The sequence below is a fragment of the Chrysochloris asiatica genome, unplaced genomic scaffold (genome assembly GCF_000296735.1).
Source record: "Chrysochloris asiatica unplaced genomic scaffold, ChrAsi1.0 scaffold00545, whole genome shotgun sequence".
NCBI classification, from domain to species: Eukaryota; Metazoa; Chordata; class Mammalia; order Afrosoricida; family Chrysochloridae; genus Chrysochloris; species Chrysochloris asiatica.
The window spans coordinates 62,205-84,990 of NW_006409063.1; the positions used below are offsets into that span (position 1 = coordinate 62,205).

The 22,786-nt window shown below is 44.3% G+C and overlaps 1 protein-coding gene across 1 annotated transcript in view; it reads left to right on the forward strand.

Annotated features, from left to right (window-relative positions):
* The first annotated feature begins 7,504 nt into the window (after nt 1–7,504).
* TOP3B (topoisomerase (DNA) III beta) overlaps nt 7,505–22,786 on the forward strand; it is a 33,810-nt gene continuing 18,528 nt past the window's right edge. Inside the window, exons 1-7 of the mRNA XM_006877633.1 lie at nt 7,505–7,575; nt 9,030–9,161; nt 10,374–10,480; nt 11,510–11,584; nt 16,525–16,721; nt 17,550–17,706; nt 19,279–19,392. Coding sequence (XP_006877695.1) covers nt 7,506–7,575; nt 9,030–9,161; nt 10,374–10,480; nt 11,510–11,584; nt 16,525–16,721; nt 17,550–17,706; nt 19,279–19,392 — 852 coding nt within the window. The 5' untranslated portion in view covers nt 7,505. The remainder of the gene's footprint in view (nt 7,576–9,029; nt 9,162–10,373; nt 10,481–11,509; nt 11,585–16,524; nt 16,722–17,549; nt 17,707–19,278; nt 19,393–22,786) is intronic.

The following is a 22,786-nucleotide window of genomic DNA, read 5'->3' on the forward strand; positions in this document are numbered from 1 at the left end:
GTCAGGTGCACCTTGATCTTCAACATTTTAAAGAGATCTTGTGGAGCAGATTTGCCAAATACATCGTTTGATTTCTTTACTGCTGTTAGCATGAATGTTCATTGTGGATCTAAGCAAAATGAAGTCTTTGACAACTTCAATCTTTTCTCTATTTATCATGATATTACTTATTGGTCCAATTGTGAGGATTTTGGGTTTTTTTTACATTGAGGTGCAGTCTATACTGAAGACTGTAGTCTTTGATTTTCATCAATATGTATTTGAAGTCCTCTTTGCTTTCAGCCAGCGAGGTTGTATCATCTGCATATTGAATGTTGTTAATGAGTCTTTCCTCCAACCCAACTGCCATGTGCTTCTTCACATAACCCAGTTAGTTGGATTATTTGCTCAGCACACAGACGGAATAAGTATTGCCTCTTGATCTATGTACAGGGTCCTTACGAGCACAATCTGGAATATCCATTTCTAGCAGTGATTTCCCTAGTTTGTCATGATACATACTCAAAGGCTTTTGCGTAACCGATAAAGCACAGGTAAACACCTTTCTGTATTCTGTTTTCAGCCAAGATCTATCTGACAGCAATGATATTCTTAATTCCACACCCTTTTCTCATGCCAGCTTTAATTTCTGGCAGTTCCCTCTCAATGTACAATCGCAGCTGTTTTTGAAATATTAAAAAATTATTCTGCAAAATTTTACTTGCATGTGATATTAATGATATTATTTGATGATTTTCTCATTCCATTGGGTCACTTCTGTTTTGTTGTTGTGAAGTGCCATCGAGTCGTTTCCAACCCATAGCGACCCTGTATAGGGTTTCCAAGGAGCAGCTGGTAAGCTTGAACCACCGACCTTGCAGTTCAGACGGCTTCGCAGTCTGGTGCATTAACCCACAGTGCCACACCAAGATTCCCACCTCTGTTTAGAATGGGCTTAAATATGGATCTCTTCCAGTAGGTTGGCCAGGTAACTATCTTCCAAATTTCTTCGCATAGATAAGTGTCTCCAGTGCTTCAACAGTTTGTTGAAAGATTTCAGTTTGTGTTCATCAATTCCTGGAACCTTGTTTTTTACCTGTGTGCAGCGTGAACTTCTTTCAGTACCATTGGTTCTTGATCAATACTACCTCTTGAAATGGTTGGACATCGACTTTTTTTTTGGGATACAGTGACTGTGTATACTTTCTATCATCTTTTGATGTTTTCTGTATCATTCAATATTTTGCCCATAGAATCCTTCAAGATTTCAAGTTGGGTCATAAATTTTTACTTCAGTTCTTTCAGTTTGAGAAATATCGAGCGTGTTCTTCCCAGGTCTTTGCACATTTCATTTTAATACTTGACTTTGTCTTCTAAAGCTGCCCTTTGAAGTTTTCTGTTCAGCTCTATTACTTCCTCATTTCTTCTATTTACTTTAGCATCTCTGCACTGGAAAGTAAATTTCAGAGTTTCTTCTGATAATCTATTTTGATCTTTCTTACTTTCCAGTTTTTATAATGACCTTTTGCTTTCTTCCTATACAATGTTTTTGATGTCATCCCACAACTCTTCTGGTCTTTAGTGTCTAATGCATCAAATTTGTTCTTGAGATGGTCTCTAAATTCAGATAGAATATATTCAAGGTCATATTTTGACTCTTGTGGACTTGTTTTAATTTTCTTCAGCTTTAGCCTGAACTTGCATATGAGCAGTTGATGGTGTGTTCCACAGTCTGCCCCTGGCCTTGTTTTGGCTAATGGTATGGATCTGATGGTATGAGCTTTTCTACTGTCTTTCACAGATATGTAGTTAGTTTGATCTCTTTGTATTCCATTCATGTGTATACTCATTTTTTATGTTGTTTTTAAAAGATATTTGCAATGAATAAGGCATTTTTGTTCTTTTTAGGTTGTTAGAAATCACAGCAACCCTGTATAGGGTTTCTGAGGAGCGGCTAGTGAGTTTAAACTGCTGAACTTGGGGATCAAACTGATCTTGTGGTCTATGGCTTAGCCTACAACTCCAGACCAAGACACTGAATAAGTCATTGTTGTTGTTGTTAAGTGCCATTGAGTCTGTTCTTACCCCTAGCAACCTTGTAAAGGGTTTCTGAGGCGTGTGTGGTGCGTTCGAACCGCCTACCTTGAGACACAAACCAACTTTGCAGTCCAACTCATTAACCCACAGCACCATACCAGGACTCCATGAATAAGTCATTAGTCTTTCAAAATTCTGTCATGGGGTCTCTAGCATAATTTCTATCACCAAGGCCATATTTTCCAACTACTCATACTTCCTCTTTGTTTCCAGCCTTCACATTCCAATCACCAGTAATTAATTATCAGTACATCTTGATTGCATGTTTGATCAGTTTTAGACTGAAGAAATAGGTAGAATTCTTCCATTTCATCATCACTGTCTTTAGTGGTTGGTGTGTTAATTTGAATAATAGTGTTATTTATTTCCCTCCTTTGTTGGCTATCACAGACAGTACTGTACTTCAAGATAGATCTTTAAATGTTCTATTTGATGATGAATGCTGCTCCATTCCTCTTGAATTTGTTGTTCCTAGCATAGCATACCATATGATTATTGCACTGAAAATGGCCAACATTTCAACTCACTAATGCCTAGGATATTAAACTTTATGTTCCATTTCATTGTTGACAACTTCCAATTTTCCTAGATTCATCATCTGTACATTCCGTGTTCTGATTAGTAGTGGATATTTACAGCTGTTTTTCCTCAACACTGTACTCCATTCTCGTCATCATAGTCACCTCTACTATGAGGAGGCAGTTTTTCCCCAGTGGTGTTTTGAGTGCTTTCCATTATGAGGGACTTATCAGCCAGCATTGTATCTGACACCATTCCACTGCTCTTCGTAAGGTTTTCAACAGTTAAACATTCAGAGGTGGTCTTCTCTCCATCTTCTTAGTCTGTCTTAGTCTGAAAGCTCTGCTGAAACCTGACCACCATGATACCAGTGGCATTACTTACAGAATCACAGTAACATGCAAGCCACCACAGTATACAAGCTTATAGACAAGTGGTAGTCTCTGTACTGTAGGGTTGCTATAAATCGAAATCCACTTGAAGGAAGAGGGTTAAGTGTCTGTTCCTTCCCATGTTCGTCACATCCGGACTTAAACAACAACAAATTTATTGAGAATACCTAAACTCACCCTCTAAATATAAAAATAAATACAGTGCACCATTATAAAAATATGCATGACACCAACCATACCTCCTACAACACTCTCCACTCTACTGGGTTCAATAATTCATTGCAGTGGCCACACAGGACTCAGACACCATATTCAGAGTTAAGAGGTTTAATAGGAAAGTTAACAGGTTACAATTTAGGGTCAGAAATGCTCAGGGCACTATTGTTCCAGTCAGCTGCTGATAAATGCCCGTAGGACACACCACACTGCCATAAGTTTCGGCCTGAAGACACTGCTCTGGCTCCATAGGTCAGCAAGCCTAGCTTTCCCACTTAAGTGCCTGGAAGCACCCCACTCTGCAAGCAAGCTTTCTGCCCAAAGTCATTCAGCTTTACTTGCTCTTTGGGCTGGAAAGTCCACTGCTTTGTCTCATGCTTTGGTTCTTGGTTCTGCTTCTCTGTCACTCCTCCAGTTTCCATTTTGTGATCTTGAGTCAATGTGCAGGGATCTCAGAGTCCAAATCTTATTTGGTAGCAAGATTCCCCCACCACCACCCCAATTCTGAGATGGCTCATTTTATACCCATCTTGGAGTTTCAGGTTTTTATAATTACACTTAACTCTGTTAACATTCACAGCTGAGTAGTCATCCTATCAGTATCTTCTCCCACCTTCTCTTACCCAGACTTCAGCAGGGCAAAAATATTGTTTGGTGGGAGTTATAAACTGTGGCTAGAAGAGACATTAAGTAATTCACTATACCACACCTATTAAAAATTATATTAACAGAATAATTTAGAGAATATGCTGATATCATGTTCCTACTTCTTTTGAGTAAAAAACTCATTGCTTACCAGTTAGTTTCAACTAATAGATACCATATTGTTATTAAGTGCCGTCGAATCGGTTCTGACCCATAGCAACCCTGTATAAGGTTTCCGAGGATTGGCTAGTGAGCTTGAACCGCCAACCTTGTGGTTCAAACCAACTTTGCAGTCCAGTGCATTAACACACAGAGCCACACCAGGACTCCATTGGCCCTATAGGACAGCAGAACTGCCCAAGAACCATTGCTTTTAAGGAAGTTTTGTTTTTGTTGCCTTCTTTTTTTTTCTGATCCATGCTTTATTAACAGAAAGCCAGCATTCTGGAGGATGGGAGAATAATTCTCAAGACAGTCCTGTCCATTACCAAGAGCAGGGTAAGTTACATTTGAATGTACACTTAATCTATTTTAACATCAAGATAGCATTCTTTGGGAAATGGAAACAATAAATCAATAAACTTCCTCAAACACTCTACCTTTAGGGTCTTAGCTGAGATAACTATTTGGGTGGGTATAAGCACTTCCTATTCTCCTTGTCCTGTTCTGTTTCTAGAACCATATGGTCATCTTATCCAGTTTTTAAACTTCCTCATTTGCAGGGTCCTCATATGAGACCTAATGAATAAACCGACTCCATTTTGTTATATCGGTAGATCATGCTATCATTCCTCACTCTGATTTTTAGATTTCATTTCTACAAAATTTGCTTCAGTTGAAAATAGTTTCTTTGATCCCAAGCATTATTTCTTGAATTAAAAGAACTAAGCTTAGGTCATGAAAAACAAGTTTTACAAAGGTCAGTATAGTTAGCTGAGCATTGAATACAAAATAAACTTTGACCCTCACTTTTAACATGGGTAGCTACTTTAGGTAACTAAGACAACTAACTTTCATTATCTGCTCTAAAGAAGGCTTTACACTTTGGTGATGGTCAGAGAGGTGGCATTAAGGGTCTTTACCATTGTACAGGCAAGTCTGTTGATTTTCACATTTAGGGTCAAGAACATAGCAAGCATTACAAAAAGGGGTAGGGTCACATGCTCAGCTGGGCTGAACTAATATCAATCAAATGGAAATCAAGTGAGGGGTGCACTAGCAATGAGGTCTACCAGTCAGGTCCTGTTTCTGAGGTAGGAAGGTAGTGAGTCTTCCAAATGTCTAGGGCCCTTACTTCCCCTATCCTGCCCCAGTAAAGCTAGTGGGAATGTAGGAGAAAGCCTTAGTTCCACTGATGAAAAACTACCCTGCTGGAGCTGTGTTACAGAAGTACTAACTCCAGTGAGACAGGAGATAAAACGATTTTTCAACTTCAACATATAATCCCCCTTCAAACAGAAATCAGACGCATTCATTACATGCTTGCCCAGGTATATCTAAACATTTTCATCCTGGCGATAGGGGATTAAATCTGAGTATCCAACCCATAGTAGGAGAAAGAAGATTAATATAGCCTTAATCACAGCTTGAGATCGAAGGAAGTATTCATGATCCAATGTTGTCCAAGATTTTTCTTGACTCATGTGTGGTGAGTCCAGGTCTTGAGGCCTGTGAGTTTGAGAGCAGTGGATAGTCTAAGAACCAGTCCACTTCTCTAACTGGGAGTCAGGTCCGTCTTTCCATATTTTGAGCCGAACAGGATTTCCAAGCTGAAAGTGGTGAAGGTTACCTACCTCTAGTGGCCTTTAGGAAAACAATAATGGCCCGAGACTTCTTATGCTCTCAGCTGTTGCATACCTTGAGGTAGATTCATGCCAATTGCACTGCTGAATTTCTGCAATTTTTTTCTAATACCGGGTGCAGGGAAGGCTGTGGGGTCTTGGAGCATGATCGCCAGAAATGATGCCAAACTGAATCGAGGATTTGCCACCTGTCAGTGTAGTCAATCACAGAGACAGGGAGAGATCCGATCCAAGCTTTATTAACAGAAAGCCAGAAGTTTGGAAGACAGGAGAATAATTTCTGAAGACCGTCCTATCCATTACCAAAAGCAGGAGCATTATATAGGGTAAGTTACATTTGGGTGTCTGTTTAATCCATTTTTCTCTTGCCTTCCATTTTGAAATTGGAAGTATACCATAAATAATATAAAAGGAGCTCTGGTGATGCTATAGTTAAAGCCATTCAGCTGCTAACCTTGTTGGGTTTTTTGGTTTTTGTTTTTTAATTCTATTGTGATTTGAGGGAAGGTTTATAGACCAAATTTGTCTTCCATGCAACAATTCATACACATTTTGTCCCGTGCTATTGATTTCAATCCTCACAATGTTATAGCACTCTCCCTATTCCCTCCTTGTATTTTCCGTTTCCATTCATCCTTTTTTCCTATCCCTTCCTTCCTTCTGAGCATTATTCCTGGGCAAATGCTGCCCTTTGATCTAGTATGGTTGGTTGGTTGTTCTAAGAAATACATACTTCCCTGGTATTGCTTTACCCTGTAGGTCTGTCTCTGGAGCTCCAGTGGTGCTGTAGGATAAGTATTGATGTAGGATAAGTATTGAACTGCTAACTACAAGATCAGTAGTTCAGACTCAGCAGCCACTCCACAGAGAAAGACAGGGATTTCTGCTCCATTAAATATTTCCAGCCTTGGAACCCCTATATGGGGGTCACTATGAGTCAGAATCAACTTGATAGCAGTGGATTTTTTGTTTATAGGCTGTCTGAAGGGTGGCTAAGGGCCATAGTCTTAGAGGTTCCACCAGTCTCCATCAGACCAGTAAATGGAATCTTTTTATATGATTTTTCACTTTGTTGACAAGGTCAAATTTATGAGTTACCCATGAGAGGTGGAGTGGGAATGGCCAAAAGACCTTGAGGGTTTCCTGGGGGACCTGGCTTGGGCACCTGCATTTTATCCCAGCACATCCTAAAGCTCAGCCCAGGTGGAGGGCCCCCTCTTAGCCCTATGGGTCATCTGGACCAATGTTGTCCATGTGCTCTCCAGAGATGAGACCACTTGTGTAGAAGAATGAGTTCTGACAAAAGGGCCAGCAGCCACCCCATTTATTAAGACCCATTTGTTCTTCCCAGCATGGACATGAGGACAAAATTGACCTGAGGTAATTGGGGTATTCTCCAAACCAAAAATCCAAACTCATTAGTGTAGTCAATTCTGACTGCAGTGACTCTATATGACAGAGTAGAACTACCCCATAGGGTTTCCAAGACTGTAATGTCTACAGGGGCACCCTGGTGGTACACTGAATAAGCACTTGACTGCTAACCAAAATGGTTGGTAGTTGGAATCCACCTGCCACTCTGTGAAAGAAAGATGTCTCCTTCTCTAAAGATTAACTTGTTGAGTAGTTTAGATGTCTTCAAGTGTTTCTAATTGATTTGTCTTGCAAGGGAATTTTTGTGTGTCTGATTTGTGTTAGTGGAGGGGTTTGGTTGGCAATGTGGCTCTATGCTGAGTGTCTTCTTGTCTTCTCTGTAGGAATCAGCATTGGCAGAGGTGCTGCCGGCACATGAGTAGCCCCTGAACACTCTCCTTGCCATTCACCAGAAGCCAGGGTGTTGCAGCATTAAGACAAGATGAAGACTGTGCTCATGGTTGCAGAAAAGCCATCTTTGGCCCAGTCCATCGCCAAAATTCTTTCTCGAGGTAGGCAGACCAAGCCACTGCCGCATACTGCATTATCCCCTTGATTGCTTGTGTATCAGACTAGTGTGATCTATAGGGTTGTCATTAGCTGATTTTTGGATGTCAGTCTCAGGCCTTTCTTCCTTGTCTGTCTCAGTCTGGAAATTCTGCTGAAACCTATACAGCATCATAGCAACATGCAAGCTTCCACTAACAGCTGGTGGTAGCTGCACATGAGGTGAATTGAATGTGAATTGTAACTGGGTCTAGTTTATGGAAGACAGGAATCCTACCATTATGCTACCACCTCAGATGCACACTAGCCTGTACTTAACAATTTTGGTCTGTATGCCTGGTCGTTTCTTCCCAAAGTGTGATTTCACTGCCAGGAAGATTCAGGACAGGTCAGCAGACACTAGTGCGGCTCCTTGGAGGGAGTCATTGTCTTGCCCCAGCATGTGACCTGTCCACATTGCAGGACTAGGTCCCCGAGAGAACAGGGTCCACTTAACAGTGTAGTAGAGGTACAAACAGGTGACTGATCAGGTTGGGCCACAAATCATAGAACCTAGCTGGAGAGGACTAAGGCAGAAAAGGAAGTTAGGAGGAAGAAGGCACAGCCCAGTAGTCACTGGCACCGTAACTACTGAGCATGCACCACTGTCCCCAGGACTGCACTCTACTATGGCTACAGTCACTAACCCTCACAACCCCTACACCTTTCCATCACTTGGGTGAAGCCAGTGGACCATTTCCTAGCCTCTTGCATTCCTGTACACCAGAGAACTGGCTTCCCCTCGTCATACTTTGGCACTGGATTATTTGGTGATGTCCTATGTTCCTTCATATTTTGGGCTTCCCTGCAAACAAGAAGGGCATCTGTGTCGTTGGTACCAGAAACAGTAGACATCTGCCCTAGCCTCACCTTGGGGAAAGGACCCCAGTACAGTAGGTTGAGAAGCCAGGGTGCCAGAGGGGAAAGGAAGTGGGATGTGTAGTCCCAATCCCCAGAGCAAACACTATGGGACTTAATAACCAGGGGGTCCTCAGTGATGGTCAGGTGAAGGGAGTAAACTGGAATCAAGAGTGTAAATGGAGAAATGGAACCAGGCAACCTAGGGAAGAGGTGGAATGAGTGATCTTACTTTGTAGGGATGATAATCAATGACATGAAGCAAACTATGTATGAATCATTGAATGGAAAACTGATCTGCAAACCTTTACTCAATTCACAATAAACATTCCAAAAAAAGGTGTGCAGAGTAGCAAGGGAACCAAGTATCTGCTCTTCTGAGGAGGTCTGGGGCAGCTTGCTCCCAGGCGCCGCATCATAAACAGTGACCTCTCTAACTGAGAAGGAGATCAGCAACCACTCTGGGACAAAAGGACTGGCCTGATCCTCTGCAAGTGGGCTGACCCTCTGCAGCATCCAAAGCATGGCCAGGGCCATGTCACCATGAGTTTCTCCTCACCAGGGACCATGGCCTCACACAAAGGGCTAAATGGAGCCTGCTCTGTCCACGAATATACAGGGACCTTCGCTGGCCAGCCCGTCCACTTCAAGATGACATCTGTCTGTGGTCATGTGATGACCCTGGATTTTCTGGGTGAGGCCCCTGTCTTTCTCTATCCTTCAAAGGACCCTGCATGTTGTTCTCTGGAGGGCTGGGTGGGAGAGCCCTGAGAGAGCTGTGGAACTGAATAGTTCTATCCAGAGTCATAAGTCCTGAGGCTGGTAGATCAGAGAGCAGGGCCTCAGACTCCCTGATGCACCCTTCTGTCACTGCATGGACCCCTCCTGTAAAGATACAGGTGGTGGTGCCCAACTCGGTAGGAGCCCTGGCCAAGTTCCTGCTAGCATGGCTGAAGTCTTCTACCCTCATTCATTCATGTCCACAGGAGGGACAGGCAAATGGCTCCTGGGTCTAGAGAAAAGGCCCCTGGTTGATACCCTGTGCTCTGGCTTCTAACCTGACAGCTCTGACCAGGGACCAGGGACCCATAACTGGGCCTTTGCAAATTTCCAAGTCTTGTGGATAAGTGCCATCAACCCCTCAGGGTTGGCTGAGGATTCAGTATGAAGAGGAAGGTAGTATTCTGGGCACAGAGTTTGGCACATGAGTTGCCTCAGTGGTAATTCTTATTGCTCAGTGACAATAGCAGCAATGGTTGTGTGACCAGGTATTGGGCCTCAAGCTATAGCACCAACTGACAAAGTGCGGAGCCAGAATTTGAACTTGACTCTAGGCAACTCCACTGTCCTGGGCTGTAAGAAATGGGCCTAAATGAAAGTCAGAGGGCTAAGCAAGAGCCTGATGTTACTTGCAGCAGAAGTAGCTGCATATGAGGCCCAAAGAGTTTGATTTTACATGGGATTGACTGAGCACCTGCTGTAGACTAGACACAGTTGGCATACTAGATTGTTACAGGAAACCCAGGTTGGGAGAGAAGGCACAGCATGAGCATGAGTGGTGTAATTAGGTGCCCTCGCAAAGGAAACAAATCCTAAGGGACAGTGCTTCTATCCTAAGGGACAGTGCTTCTAACCACAGAAAAAATCCAGAGATGAGGTTATTAGCAGCAGGTCTTTCCCAGAGTGCTCTGGGCTCTTAGGGTGGCTCTGAGGTAGAATGTGGGCCCAGCAGGGGAACAGAGGAAGTTGAAGACTTCCTGAGCTCACATCCCAGCTCTGCCTCCAGCTGTCTGACTAACCATGGGCCTATAGCTCTCCAAGCCTCTCCTTGTTTGAGAAATGATTATGACTTTGGAGAGTGAACCTGAGCTATGTGACTCCAGTATCATTGTGGTGCTACTTGCAGGAAAGTACAACAAGTGGGACAAAGTGGATCCCGCTGAGCTATTCAGCCAAGCACCAACAGAGAAGAAAGAAGCCAACCCCAAGCTGAACATGGTGAAGTTCCTGCAGGTATGTGGGCCAGAGCCATGAGACAGAGTGGGGAAAGGTCCCTACCTACCTTCACTCAGACAGAACAGTCCATGTATCCTTCTCCCACTGTGGACCAGTTTTAGTTGCTATCTCATCAACTCCAACTAATGGCAACCTGGGTATGTTAAAGGAAAAGCTTATGTTTCATGGTTTTTAAATAGCTGAGTATTTGGTAGTAGATTGCCTGGCCTTTCTTTCAAGGTGCCTCAGGGTCAACTGAAACCCCCATCCTTTAGGTTAACAACTGAGCATGCTAATGTTGGCACCATCCAGGGACAACCCATCTTAGACAGGAAGCCTCTATGTCAACACCCCTGGCTGGCCTGTGAGCCCCCTCCAGGACCACTCTTCCCCGCCACTATCAGGGACCTAGCACCTGTCACCCCATCTTAGAGAATAGGAGTTCTACTTTCAGATAGCGAGTTCGTTTTCATCATAGAAAACTGGAAAAACAAGTAAAGTCTAAAAGAGCTACCATTGTCACAAAACTCAAGATGAGCCCTGTTGCCATTGCAGCCTGGTTCATTTCAACCCTTTTTCTATGCAGAGTTTTTCAGGGATAGGATCATATTGCATAGTTTTGTGTTCTGTTTTTTTTTTTTTTTTAAATCTAAAACACAACAATTCTGAACTCAGTTCTGAATGGAGCATCTTGGAGCCTGCACTGAGCACACCATTTATTACAAGTTGCCATTGAGTGTATCACAATTACAGCTCACAGGCATCAGGGTGGAACTGTGCTCCGTAGAGTTTTCAGTTACTAATGTTTCAGAAGTAGATCGCCAGGCCTTTCTTCAAAGGTGCCTCTAGTGGACTAAAACCTCCAACCTTTCTGTTAGCACAAAGCATGTTAACTGGTAACCATCCAGGGGGTCATAATCCTTTTAATGAGGCTCCAGCCTTGGGCTCTGGTTTGCTGCCTGTCCTAGAGAGGGCCTGAACTGTCAACTGGCTTTGCTGGGGCATGGGTTTGAGGGACCTGTCACCTGCTGACACTGTGCCATGCAGGTGGAGGGTCGGGGTTGTGACTACATCGTACTATGGCTGGACTGTGACAAAGAGGGCGAGAATATCTGCTTTGAGGTGAGTATGTCTGTATTTCTCCTCACATCAAAGCATACTACCTGCCCCAAACTGACTCAACATTACTTTCCCTAGAACACAGTAGGGAATAAACCAAGTTGATGTGAAAATTCTATCCTTGATTTACAACAACAGCAGCATAGGAGTCTTGGTATGGTGCCATAGGATAAGCACTCTACCTCAAGGTTGGTTTGAACTACAAGGTCAGTGATTCAAACTCACCAGCCGCTTCTTGGAAACTCTATACAGGGTTGCTATGATTCAGAACTGACTCAACGGCACACAACAACATACGATCTTAACAGGCAGTGGTTAAGGGTGACTATACTCATTCTGTGGGTAGTGTAGATGAAACAAACATTTCAGACCGATATAGGAGGGGGTGTTCAGAGTGGGGCTATCGTAAGAAGAAGGTTGCTTTTCAGAGTCCCGGGCCCAGTGTGACACCTCTCCTGCAGTGTGCCTCATCTCTCTCACCTCCCACCTTGCCTTCCCTCCTCCAGCTTACCCCCATCCCTACAAGGAAGAAGGGACAGCTTCCTGTGAGTACCCAGGCCCTGCTGAGTCACAATGCCATTCCCAGACTAAGACTGATCTCCTCACTTGGTGCCTTCATGCTGGTACCTTAACTGTGGCAGTGTAACTCTGTGCCCCCACTTACATCCTGGCATACCTCATATTCAACATAGTCACACCTTCACACACACACACAGGCTGACAGACCCTCATACCTAACATACAGACTGGACACCCTCATACTTACACAGACTGGCTCACCTTCATACCTCATGCACACATAGGCTAGCACACCCTTACACTCACAGAGAGGTTGATTGTTGTTAGGTGCTGTTGAATAGGTTCCAACTCGTAGCAACCTTATGCAAAACAAAGAAACACGGCATGGTCCTTCACCATCCTCACCATCGTTAAATTTGAACATTGCTGCTGCCACTGCCACTCCATCTCATTGGAGATCTTCCTCTTTTCCGCTGACCCCATACTTTACCAAGTATGATATGCTTCTCAGGGTCTGGTCGTTCCTTATAATATGTCAAAAGTATGAGAAGTCTCACTATCCTGGCTTCTAAGGAACATTCTGGCTGTACTTCCAACACAGGTTTGACTGTTTTCTAGCAGTCCATGGTACTTTAATATTCTTCTCCAACATAATAGCTCAATTCTACGGTCTTCTTATTCATTGTCCAACTTTCACTTACATGTGTTGCTGTTGTTATGTGCTGTGGAGTCCGTTCCGACACATAGCAACCCCGTACAGGGTTTCCGAGGCAGTAAATCTTTACAGGAGCAGAAAACCTCATCTTTCTCCCGCAGAACAGCTGGTAGTTTCGAACAGCTGACCTTGAGTTTAGCAGCCCGATTCGTAACCACACGCTGCCAGAGCTCCTTTCTTATAAAATAGCTTCTCTGGTTATTTGCTCAGCATACAGATTGAATAAATATGGTGAAAGAATAAAACTCTGGCATACACCTTTCTTGATTTTAAACCATTCCGTGTTCCTTTGTTCTGTTCAAATAACTGCTTCTTGGTCTATGTACAAGTTCCTCATGAACACAATTAAGTGTTTTCGGAATACTCACTCTCCACAACGTTGTCCATAGCTTGTCATGATCCACACAATCAAAATCCTTTGCATATGCAATAAAACACAGGTAAACATCTTTCTGGTATCCTCTGCATTCAGCCAAGATCCATCTGATGTCAACAGTGATAGCCATCATTCCACGTTCTTGTTTAAATCCAGCTTGAACCTGTAGCAGCTCCCTGGCAATGTGCTGTTGCAGCCATTTTTAAATTATCTTAAGCAAAATTTTACTTGCATGTGATATTAATGATATTGTCCAGTGATTTTCACATTCCATTAGGTCACTTTGAAATGGGCACAAATACGGATCTCTTCGATCAGTTGACTGTGTATCTGTCTTCCAAATTTCTTGTCGTAGATGAGTGAGTGCCTTCAGTGCTACATCACATTATTGAAAGATTTCTGTTTGTATTCCATCAATTCCCACTGCCTTGCTCTTTGCCAGTGCCCTCAGTACACTTTGAATTTCTGCCTTTAGTACCTACCATTGGCTCTTGATTATATGCTATCTCTTGAAATGGTTGAACATCAACTATTTCTTTCTGGTATTGTGATTCTGTATTCCTTTTATCTCTTTTTTATGCTTTCTGCATCATTTAACATTTTGCCCATAGAATCCTTTAGTACTTCAAGTCGAGCCTTGAATTTTTTCCTCAGTTCTTTCAGCTTGAGAAATGCTGAGCATGTTCTTCTCTTTTGATTTTTTAACTTCATTATATTATAATATTTGACTTTGTTTTCTCGAGCTGCCCTTTGAAATTTTCTGTTCAGCTCTTTTGCTTCCTCATTTCTTGATTTTACTTTAGCATCTTTATACTGGAGAGCAAGTTTCAGAGTCTCTTCATTTTGTTCTTTTCCTTTCCTGTCTTTATGACATTTTGCTTTCTTCCTGTGTGATTTCCCTGATGTCATCCCACAACTCTGCTGGTCTTTCTTTAGTCATTAGTGTCTAATGCACCAAATGTGTTCTTGAAATGATATCTAAATTCAGGTGGGATGTGTTCAAGGTCAAGTTTTGGCACTTGTGGACTCATTTTCATTTTCTTTAGCTTTAGCCTGAACTTGCAGATGAGCACTTGATGTTCTGTTCCACCATCTGCTCCTGGCTTTGTTTTGAATGATGATATGGAACATTTCCAACGACTCTCCCAGAGATGTAGTCAGTTTGATTTCTGTGTTTCCTATCTGATGATTCGCCTTTTAGGTTGTTTAAAAAGATAAGAATTTTTTGTTATCATGAGATTTCCAAGATTGTTTCTATCAGCAAGGCCATATTTTCCAACTACTGATCTTTGTTCCAACCAGGCAATCTAATCACCAGTAATTATCAGTCCATCTTAATGGTACATGTTTGATCAGTTTTAGACTGAAGAAGTTGGTAGAATTCTTCAGTTTTTTTCATCCCTGGCTTTAGTTGGTTGGTACACAAATTTGAGTAATAGTGGTATTGACTGGTCTTCCTTGTAGGTATATGGATATCGTCCTATCACATACAGCATTTATCTCAAGATAGATCTTGAAATGTTCTTTTAGATGATGAATGCAATGCCATTCCACTTCAATTTGTCATTCCCAGCATAGTAAACCATATGATTGTTACATTCAAAATGGCCAAGACCATCTATTTTAGCTCTTATGTAAAACCTAGGATGGTATCCTGGTGTGGCACTGTGGATTAAATATGCTGGACCACAAAGTCGGCTTGAACTGCAAGGTCAGTGGTTCAAGCTCACTAGCCACTCCTTGGAAACCCTATACAGGGTCGCTATGGGTCGGAATCAACTTGATGACACTTAACAACAACAGCAACAAAACTTAGGATATGTATATTTATGTATTCCATTTCATTTTTTACAACTTCCAATTTTCCTAGAGTCATACTCCGTATATTCCATGTTCCGATTATTAATGGATGTTTAGAGTTGTTTCTCCTCATTTTGAGTTGTGTCCCATGACACAGATGAATGCCCCAGAAGCTTTACTCCATTCTTACCATCACTGTCAACTGTAATTTAAGGAGGCAGCTCTTCCCCAGTCATATTTCGAGTGCCTTCTAACCTAAGGGGCTCATCTTTCATCACTATATCTCAGTATTTTGGTGCTAGTCATAGTATTTCAATATTCTGGTGCTATCTGACAGTGTTCCATGGCTATTCATAAGGTTTTCAGTGACTTAACACTCAGAAGTAATCCGCCTCTCCTCCTTCCTAGTCTGTCTTAGTCTGGCAGTTCAGCTGTATCCTGTCCAAAGTGGGTGTATCCTTCTGGTATTTAAAGTACCAGTGGCATAGCTTCTGGTATCACAGCAACATGCAAGTCAACACAGTATGACAAACAGATGAGTGGTGGCAGAGATTTGTACACCCTGACAGTCACACAGGACTAGTATAGTATAGCCTCAGACCTCACACACACACACACAGAAAGAGAGAGACTGGTACACCTCACACCTCACACACACAGGCTGGCATACCATCACACACAAAAGTTGATACACCTTCACAATCACATAGGCCTGGCATACTTTCTCACATTGGCTGGCCCATTATTGGGCTTTAGCAAGTGGTTATAGAACAGATGGCAAACCCTTAAAATCTAGCAAGCAGGGAGCTTGGGACAACCCACTTACAGACTACAGCTCTTCTCCTCCCCGTCCAGGATGCTCTCCCAACCCATGGCCTGCAGGTCGGCTCCTCCCTGGAACTTCTACACTGGGTACGGGATTGGGAAGTGGGGATTGATCACAGGCCTGTCTCCCAAATGAGGCCACTCTCACCATAGGTACAGGTGGACACTGACTGCCTAGGTGTCCACCACAACACCCCTTCCACTACATGGCCACCTTAATGAATTGGCTCTAGGAGTAGTAGCACCTTTTGTACCTCTCTGAGTTCCCACTACAGCTATCTGCTTGAACCCTGAGCTGCCAGTGCCCATGCCCCAGCTAGGATGGCCCACTGCTTCCCACTTCCTTCCTCCACTTCTCTCTTCCTCCTCATTGTCCATTCCTTGTCTTATTCCCCACCTCTTCAAGCATACAGTTCCGGACAGCAGAGAAGTGATTCAGGGCAGTGAATTGGGCTACATGGGGCCCTAGCTTCTCTGGCAGCAGCATCTCCCAGTTTAGGGGAAAGGGACATGGGAGGGAAAGGAATGTGTGAACATTTCCAGGGCAGAAGGAAAGGAAACCACGGTGATAGGAGTCATGGAGACCAGGCTCCTGAAAAGAGAGGGGCAATATGCAGAGTCAGAGGGACTGAATCTGGAAAGGTGGGAGGAAAGCAGATGACTACTGCCCAGGTAGAAACTATGACTATGACAGGCTGTCCTCATCAGGTGCTAGATGCTGTGCTGCCAGTCATGAATAAAGCCCATGGCAGTGAGAAGACAGTCTTCCGGGCCAGGTTCAGCTCCATCACCGACACAGACATCTGCAATGCCATGGCTCGCCTGGGGGAACCTGACCACAATGAGGCACTCTCAGTGGACGCCCGTCAGGAGCTGGACCTGCGCATCGGCTGCGCCTTCACTAGGTGCCACCCTTCCCAAGCTGGATGAACCCTGTGTACCCCGTTACTCCTGCCTCCCATTCCCCAGCCCAGTGCGAATGAGTCTTGGCTCCCAGCATGCCCCCCACCCCTGCAACCAGCTCTATGTGCTATGTGCCCCACTCCCACCCCTAAGCCTTAACCAGCCCTGTGTTCTTTGACACCCCACCCCACCAACTGGAATGAGCTTTGTGCCCCTGCACATCCTATCCTACCCCCGAGCCTGAATGAGCCCTTAGCCCCATATCCATCCCCAGGCCCCCAGCTAGAGCTCTGTGTGTCCCAGCTGCACCTCGATAAGCCAGATAAACCCTGTGTATCCTGGCTGCTCCCAGCACAGTAGGAAGGTGCCCTGCGTACCCTAACCGACCCCCCACACACACACATACACACACTAGAGCTGCCTCTGTCTGTGATCCCTGGGCCATTTAGGAGCCTCAGATTAGCAACGGAGTATTAGAGGCCATTTTCAATGTTTTTAAAACCTTAAGGAAAACTATATTTTGCTGAAATAAGAGCTCACAGGTAAGAGAGAGGGCACGTAAGGTAATAAAAGGGGTTCCCTAGCCCACTGGCCATAAGATAAGAACCTCTGCCCTTCTCCCTCTCTGACATGCACCTACAACATGCATATGCAGTGGGTCCTCCCTATCTGTCCACTGTGGGGGCCACATGGTTCATCTAAGTGTCAGCAGCTGTGGCTGGCCTTCTCCCTGTGCCCAGAGCACAGAGTCTAGGTTCATAATGGTGAGAAGGGCAGCATCTTAGTAAATACGTGACCAGATGTCTTCCCCCCACCCGCTTCCTACCCAGATTTCAGACGAAATATTTCCAGGGGAAATATGGTGACTTGGACAGCTCTCTCATCTCCTTTGGGCCATGTCAGACTCCCACCCTGGGGTTCTGCGTGGAGAGACACGATAAAATCCAGTCCTTCAAGCCTGAGACATACTGGGTGCTGCAGGCCAAGGTGCACCTTCCTTTCTCTTGGGACCAACACTCCAGGTTTAGGGGTGGGGGTCTGTGAGTCCAGAAGGATTATCATGTACAAACCCACTTCAGTGGAATTGATTCTGATTCATAGTGGAGCTGCTCTGTAAGGCTGTTAGTATGTACAGGGCAGACAGCAACCCTGTGCTGTCTGGAGCCCAGTGTGGGCACAGAGCCAACACATACCTCACAGGCTAGGAAAAGGCTTTTGAAATCACCCGGGCCTGTGAGTCCAGAGCTGTACTGGTGCTAGGATATGGTAGTCATGCACTGTACGCCCTGTCGTATGGCAGCGTGTTGGCCATCATTATGGAGGCACAGGAGGACTTGGTGGACAGCAGTCTGTAGCCTCATGAAGCTCAGTGTATGTCTACATAGTGAGTAGGGGATTGAGATCCACAGGTCATTGCCTTCCCAGTGTGAATGAGGGCCTTTGAAGTGTTTACTTGTCTCCACATAGTACCCCACTGCCGATTCCAATTCATAGCAGCTTTATAGGACAGAGTAGGTTTTTGAGGCTGTAAATATTTATAGAAGTAGACTATCTCATCTTTCTCCCATGGAGCAACTGATGGCTTCAAACTGCTGTCCTTTCAGTTAGCAGCCCAGGACTCCTCATTGTGCCACCAGGGCTGTGTAGTGGTGGCTATATTTTAAGTACTTGGTGAAAACATAGACTTTTTACAGATGGACAGGCACAGTAGCTGCAACAATGAATTCAAAGACAGCAAAAATCATGAGGTTGGCATAGAACTGAGCAGTGTTTCTGTTCATGAGGTCACTGTGAGTCGGAACTGACTTGACAGCAAGTACCTAACAACAGTATAGTATTAACATCTGGTGTTTGAGGTTCGAGGTTACTTCTGAAGAAAGCATACTGTGGGTTCACCACCACCCCTGTAGCATCTACTCCCGCTCAGAACAGGGCAAGAGTTCTAGTCAGGATGTGGGCTGCATGCCTCACTGCCCCTCAGGGCCAGAGAGGCACAAACGTGGACACCGTGCACAGGAAGACGTTAGAGCATGGACAGCTGGTCCCAACCCAGAACCTCAGTGGTAGGGCTGAGCTGGGCATGGGCTTGTTTAAGTTGGATACCTGGGAACACACTCGGCTCTGGAGGGGAATCAAGGCCAACCAGAAGGCCTTGGCCAGCTTCTGTAGTTGGGCCTAAGAATTGGACTGACTGCCACAAGTCAGGTTTTCAGCCTTGATAAATGTCTCAAGCATCCTTTCTTCAAAAGAAAGCCTCCATGGGAGCACCCTGGAAAGATTTAAAACAAGTCAGCACTACCCTGGTTGACATCCATCCCACAGGGCCCCACCAGTAAGAGCTAGGTGGGGAGGAGGAGAGTGGTGCCACTTCGAGCCCTCCTCCAGGAAGACCATCGGTATGGTTTCAAGGGTAGACCTAGAGTGAGAGCAGCTCTATCTTGGCCAGAGGCTAGGCCTCCGCTTGTCTATCCGCACTCCTGAGAAGACATAGTCACCAGATACTAGAGGCTGGACTGGCACCTATATGTTTCCTCACCAGTTCTTTTTTCCTTCATTCAGGTAAACGCTGACAAGGACAGAGCACTCCTTCTGGACTGGGATCGTGTGCGCGTGTTTGACCGTGAGATTGCACAGATGTTTTTAAACCTGACGAAGCTAGAGAATACAGCCCAGGTGTGCCTGCCCTGCCACACTTGGCACATTTTAGCTGGTGGGGAGGGAGATGGGGGGAAGGGTGGATTTAAGAACCTCTGGTTGGAGATGTATCCACATGGCTCTCCCCCTTCCTCAAATACAAACATTTTTGGTCACTCAGCTCATCATACAAGGAGTCTTCAAAGAGTTCATGGAAAAATGGGATTAAAAATAATGGAATTTGTCCATTAACTTTTTGAAGCCCTCTTGAATACCTAACGTAATATTGCTTGTAGCTGTCAAGTTGTCCCTAACTCATGATGATCCTGTGCAGAATGGAACAAAACATGCCATCTCCATGATTGGTTGCAGATCAGACAATTGTAATCCATAAGATTTTCGTTGGCTGATTTTTAGAGGTAGATCCCCAGACATTTCTTCCTATCCCACCTTAGTCTAGAAGCTCTGCTGAAACCTTTCCAACACTGTGGCAATATGCAAGCCTTATGAGTGAATTGAAGGAGCTCTGGTAGCGTAGTGGTTATGAATCGGGCTGCGAACCTTAAGGCCAGCAGTTCGAAACTACCAGCCGCTCCGCGGGAGAAAGATGAGGCGTTCTGCTCCCGTAAAGATTTACAGCCTCGGAAACCCTGTACAGGGTCGCTATGGGTCGGATCCGACTCGATGGCACTTAACAACAACAACAATGAGTGAATTGGGAGACAGTGGCTGTCCCAAGCCTAGAGGACCTACCCTGCTTGGTCTGTGTGGGGTTGGGTGATGAGGGGTTGGTGGGTTGTGTGGATTGTTTCTGAAGCTGTTTGTTTGAGAGATTGAGATGGCTTGCCAACCCAGTGCAGCCCTCACAGCTGTATTCTTTAAACCTCCATGGTATTTTAAAAATTTCAAACCAGGTACCAGTATTAAAAACTTGAGACTTCACATAAAAATCCTGATTTCTGGCTGCTCTCAAGCAACTGAAAGATGTAGCAGAGCCATCAGGCCCAGGTGACAGCTTGTCTGCAGCCAGAGATGTTGGTCACCCCAGTCCCTCCTTCAGCCTCACATACCACATCCTCCATGCTATAGGTGGCCTGACCATGGTTTCTGTAACATCAAGGCAATTCTGACTTTTTATGACCCCTTGTATATCATAGCAGGACTATGTTCCATAGAGTTTTCAGTGGCTGATATCTTAGAAGTAGATCCACCTGGCTTTGCTGGGATTTTGAATTTGTAATCCTTTCCCTCTCTCCCCATCCCCTCTCTTTTTACTGTGGTGAGTATGTAGGTAACAGAGGAATCCTTGTGGCACTGTAAGATAAGCACTGGACTGCCAACTTAAAGGTTGGTAGATCAAACCCACCAACTGACCCACAGGAAAAAGATGAGGCTTTCAGCTGCTATAAAGATTTACAGCCATGGACACCCTATGCAAGGGTCACTATGCATCAGACCAATTCAGTGGCACATAAGAACAGTTAACCATGGGTTAAGCATAGGCTGCTAACCATAAGGTCAGCAGTTCAAACCCACCAGCCACTCCCAGGAAGAAAGATGAGGCAGTCTGCTCCTATAAAGACTGGTAGCCTCAGAAACCCTAGGGAGCAGTTTTGTTCTATCTTGTCTTGTTGCTATGAGACAGAATCTGGAGGCACTCAGCTTTACTTGCTATGTGGGTCCATATGAAACAAACATCAAACATGCTTCCACCCTACAACCTTCTTTACCCTATTCTGACATCAACCATTCCTCCTACAGCACTAGCTTCACATCTGGGTTTGACAGTCCATTGCAATGGCCACACAGAATCCATACAATATTCACAATTATGGGGTTTATTAGGGAAGTGAACAGGGTGTAATTCAGGATCAAAACCAACTCAGGACACAGTAGTCAGGACCGCTTCTTATCTGCCATACTTGCAGGCACACTTCACTCTTGTCTTCAGCCTCTGAGCCATGTGGTCCCTTGACCTCTACCCTGCTCAGACAAGTGTTACAAAACTCTTTTAGCCAATCTCTGAATGCCTAAAGGACACATTCTGCAATCCAGAGTCCATGGGCCTGGATCCTGCAGCTGCTCTGTCTCTCCATGCCACCTCCTCAGTTGTCACTGCTTTTTCTAGGTAAGGATCTCATGCTCCACTCACTCTTGGTCTTCCTTCTTGATGGTCATGGAATATTCCATTCCTGCTTCTGAGATGGCTCTTTTTAAACCTAGCTAGAGGACAAAACTAACCAATCCCAGCCTGAGTCCTGTATACCTTATTTGTGTGGTCCCACTGTATCACTTGGTGGGAATTTAGAAAACATTAGATAGAAAAGTCATATCCAAGGTACCACATACACCTTTCTATCTCGGGGGTTGAGGAGATTCACTATATAGGGATCTCTGGAGTCAAAGTTTGCACTCCCTCCTGCTTCTGAAATGGCTCATTTAAATCCCAGCAGGATGTTAATATTCACCAGTCACTTCATTAGATCCAAGTATTTACAATCACAATCCTAGTAACCACTCACAGTGAATCATAAAATCTAACAGCATCTTTCTGCGCTTTATTACCCAGACCTATCAGAAGTTTACAAAGGCTACGGCTAAAAGAGATACTAAATAATTCACGTCACCACAGACATTCATTACATTCCATTACCTTTAACAGAAAGGAGCTCTGGTAGCATAGTGATTATGAGTTGAGTTGCTAACCTCAAGGTCAGTAATTTGAAACTACCAGCCATTCCACAGGAGAACGATGAGGCTTTCTGCTCCTGTAAAGATTTACCACCTCGGAAACCCTGTGCATGATCACCGTGAGTTGAAACCAACTCCGCAGCACATCACCACCACCACCTTAAACAGAAGCTTGTCTTCCCTGAATAGTGTATCTTCTTTTGCCTCCTACCCCACTCTGCTAACCACTATGCAGTCCCTTCCCTAGACTACTCCTTGCTCCTTCAGGAAACTGCCCCTGCAGCATGGTCACTTACTGGTCTTCCTAATTAAAAAAAAAAAAAGAAAAGAAAACATGAACCCCTTGCTTTCCAATCAATTCCGATTCATGGCGACCCTACAGGGCAGAGTAGAACCACTACTTAGGGTTTCTGAGACTAAATCTTTTTCTATAATCTTTTATTGTGAATTGAATGAAGGTTTACAGAGCATATCGGTTTTTTGAAAAATATATTTTATTTCATTTATAGTGATTGTAACCCCATCTATGTACCATCAGTTCACAATATTCTATTCACTTTAACTCTTGCAGCCCTCCCTATGTCCTGCTACTTTCATCTTCCTTCTGACAGCCTCCCTCTTGTATATTACCTACCCCATCACCCAAGTTACCATGTGTCTACCCTCTAGATGGAGAGTAATCTCCCTTCGGTGAATAATCCTCTTTCCGTAACCATCATAGAATGTTTCTTCTATCAAGGAA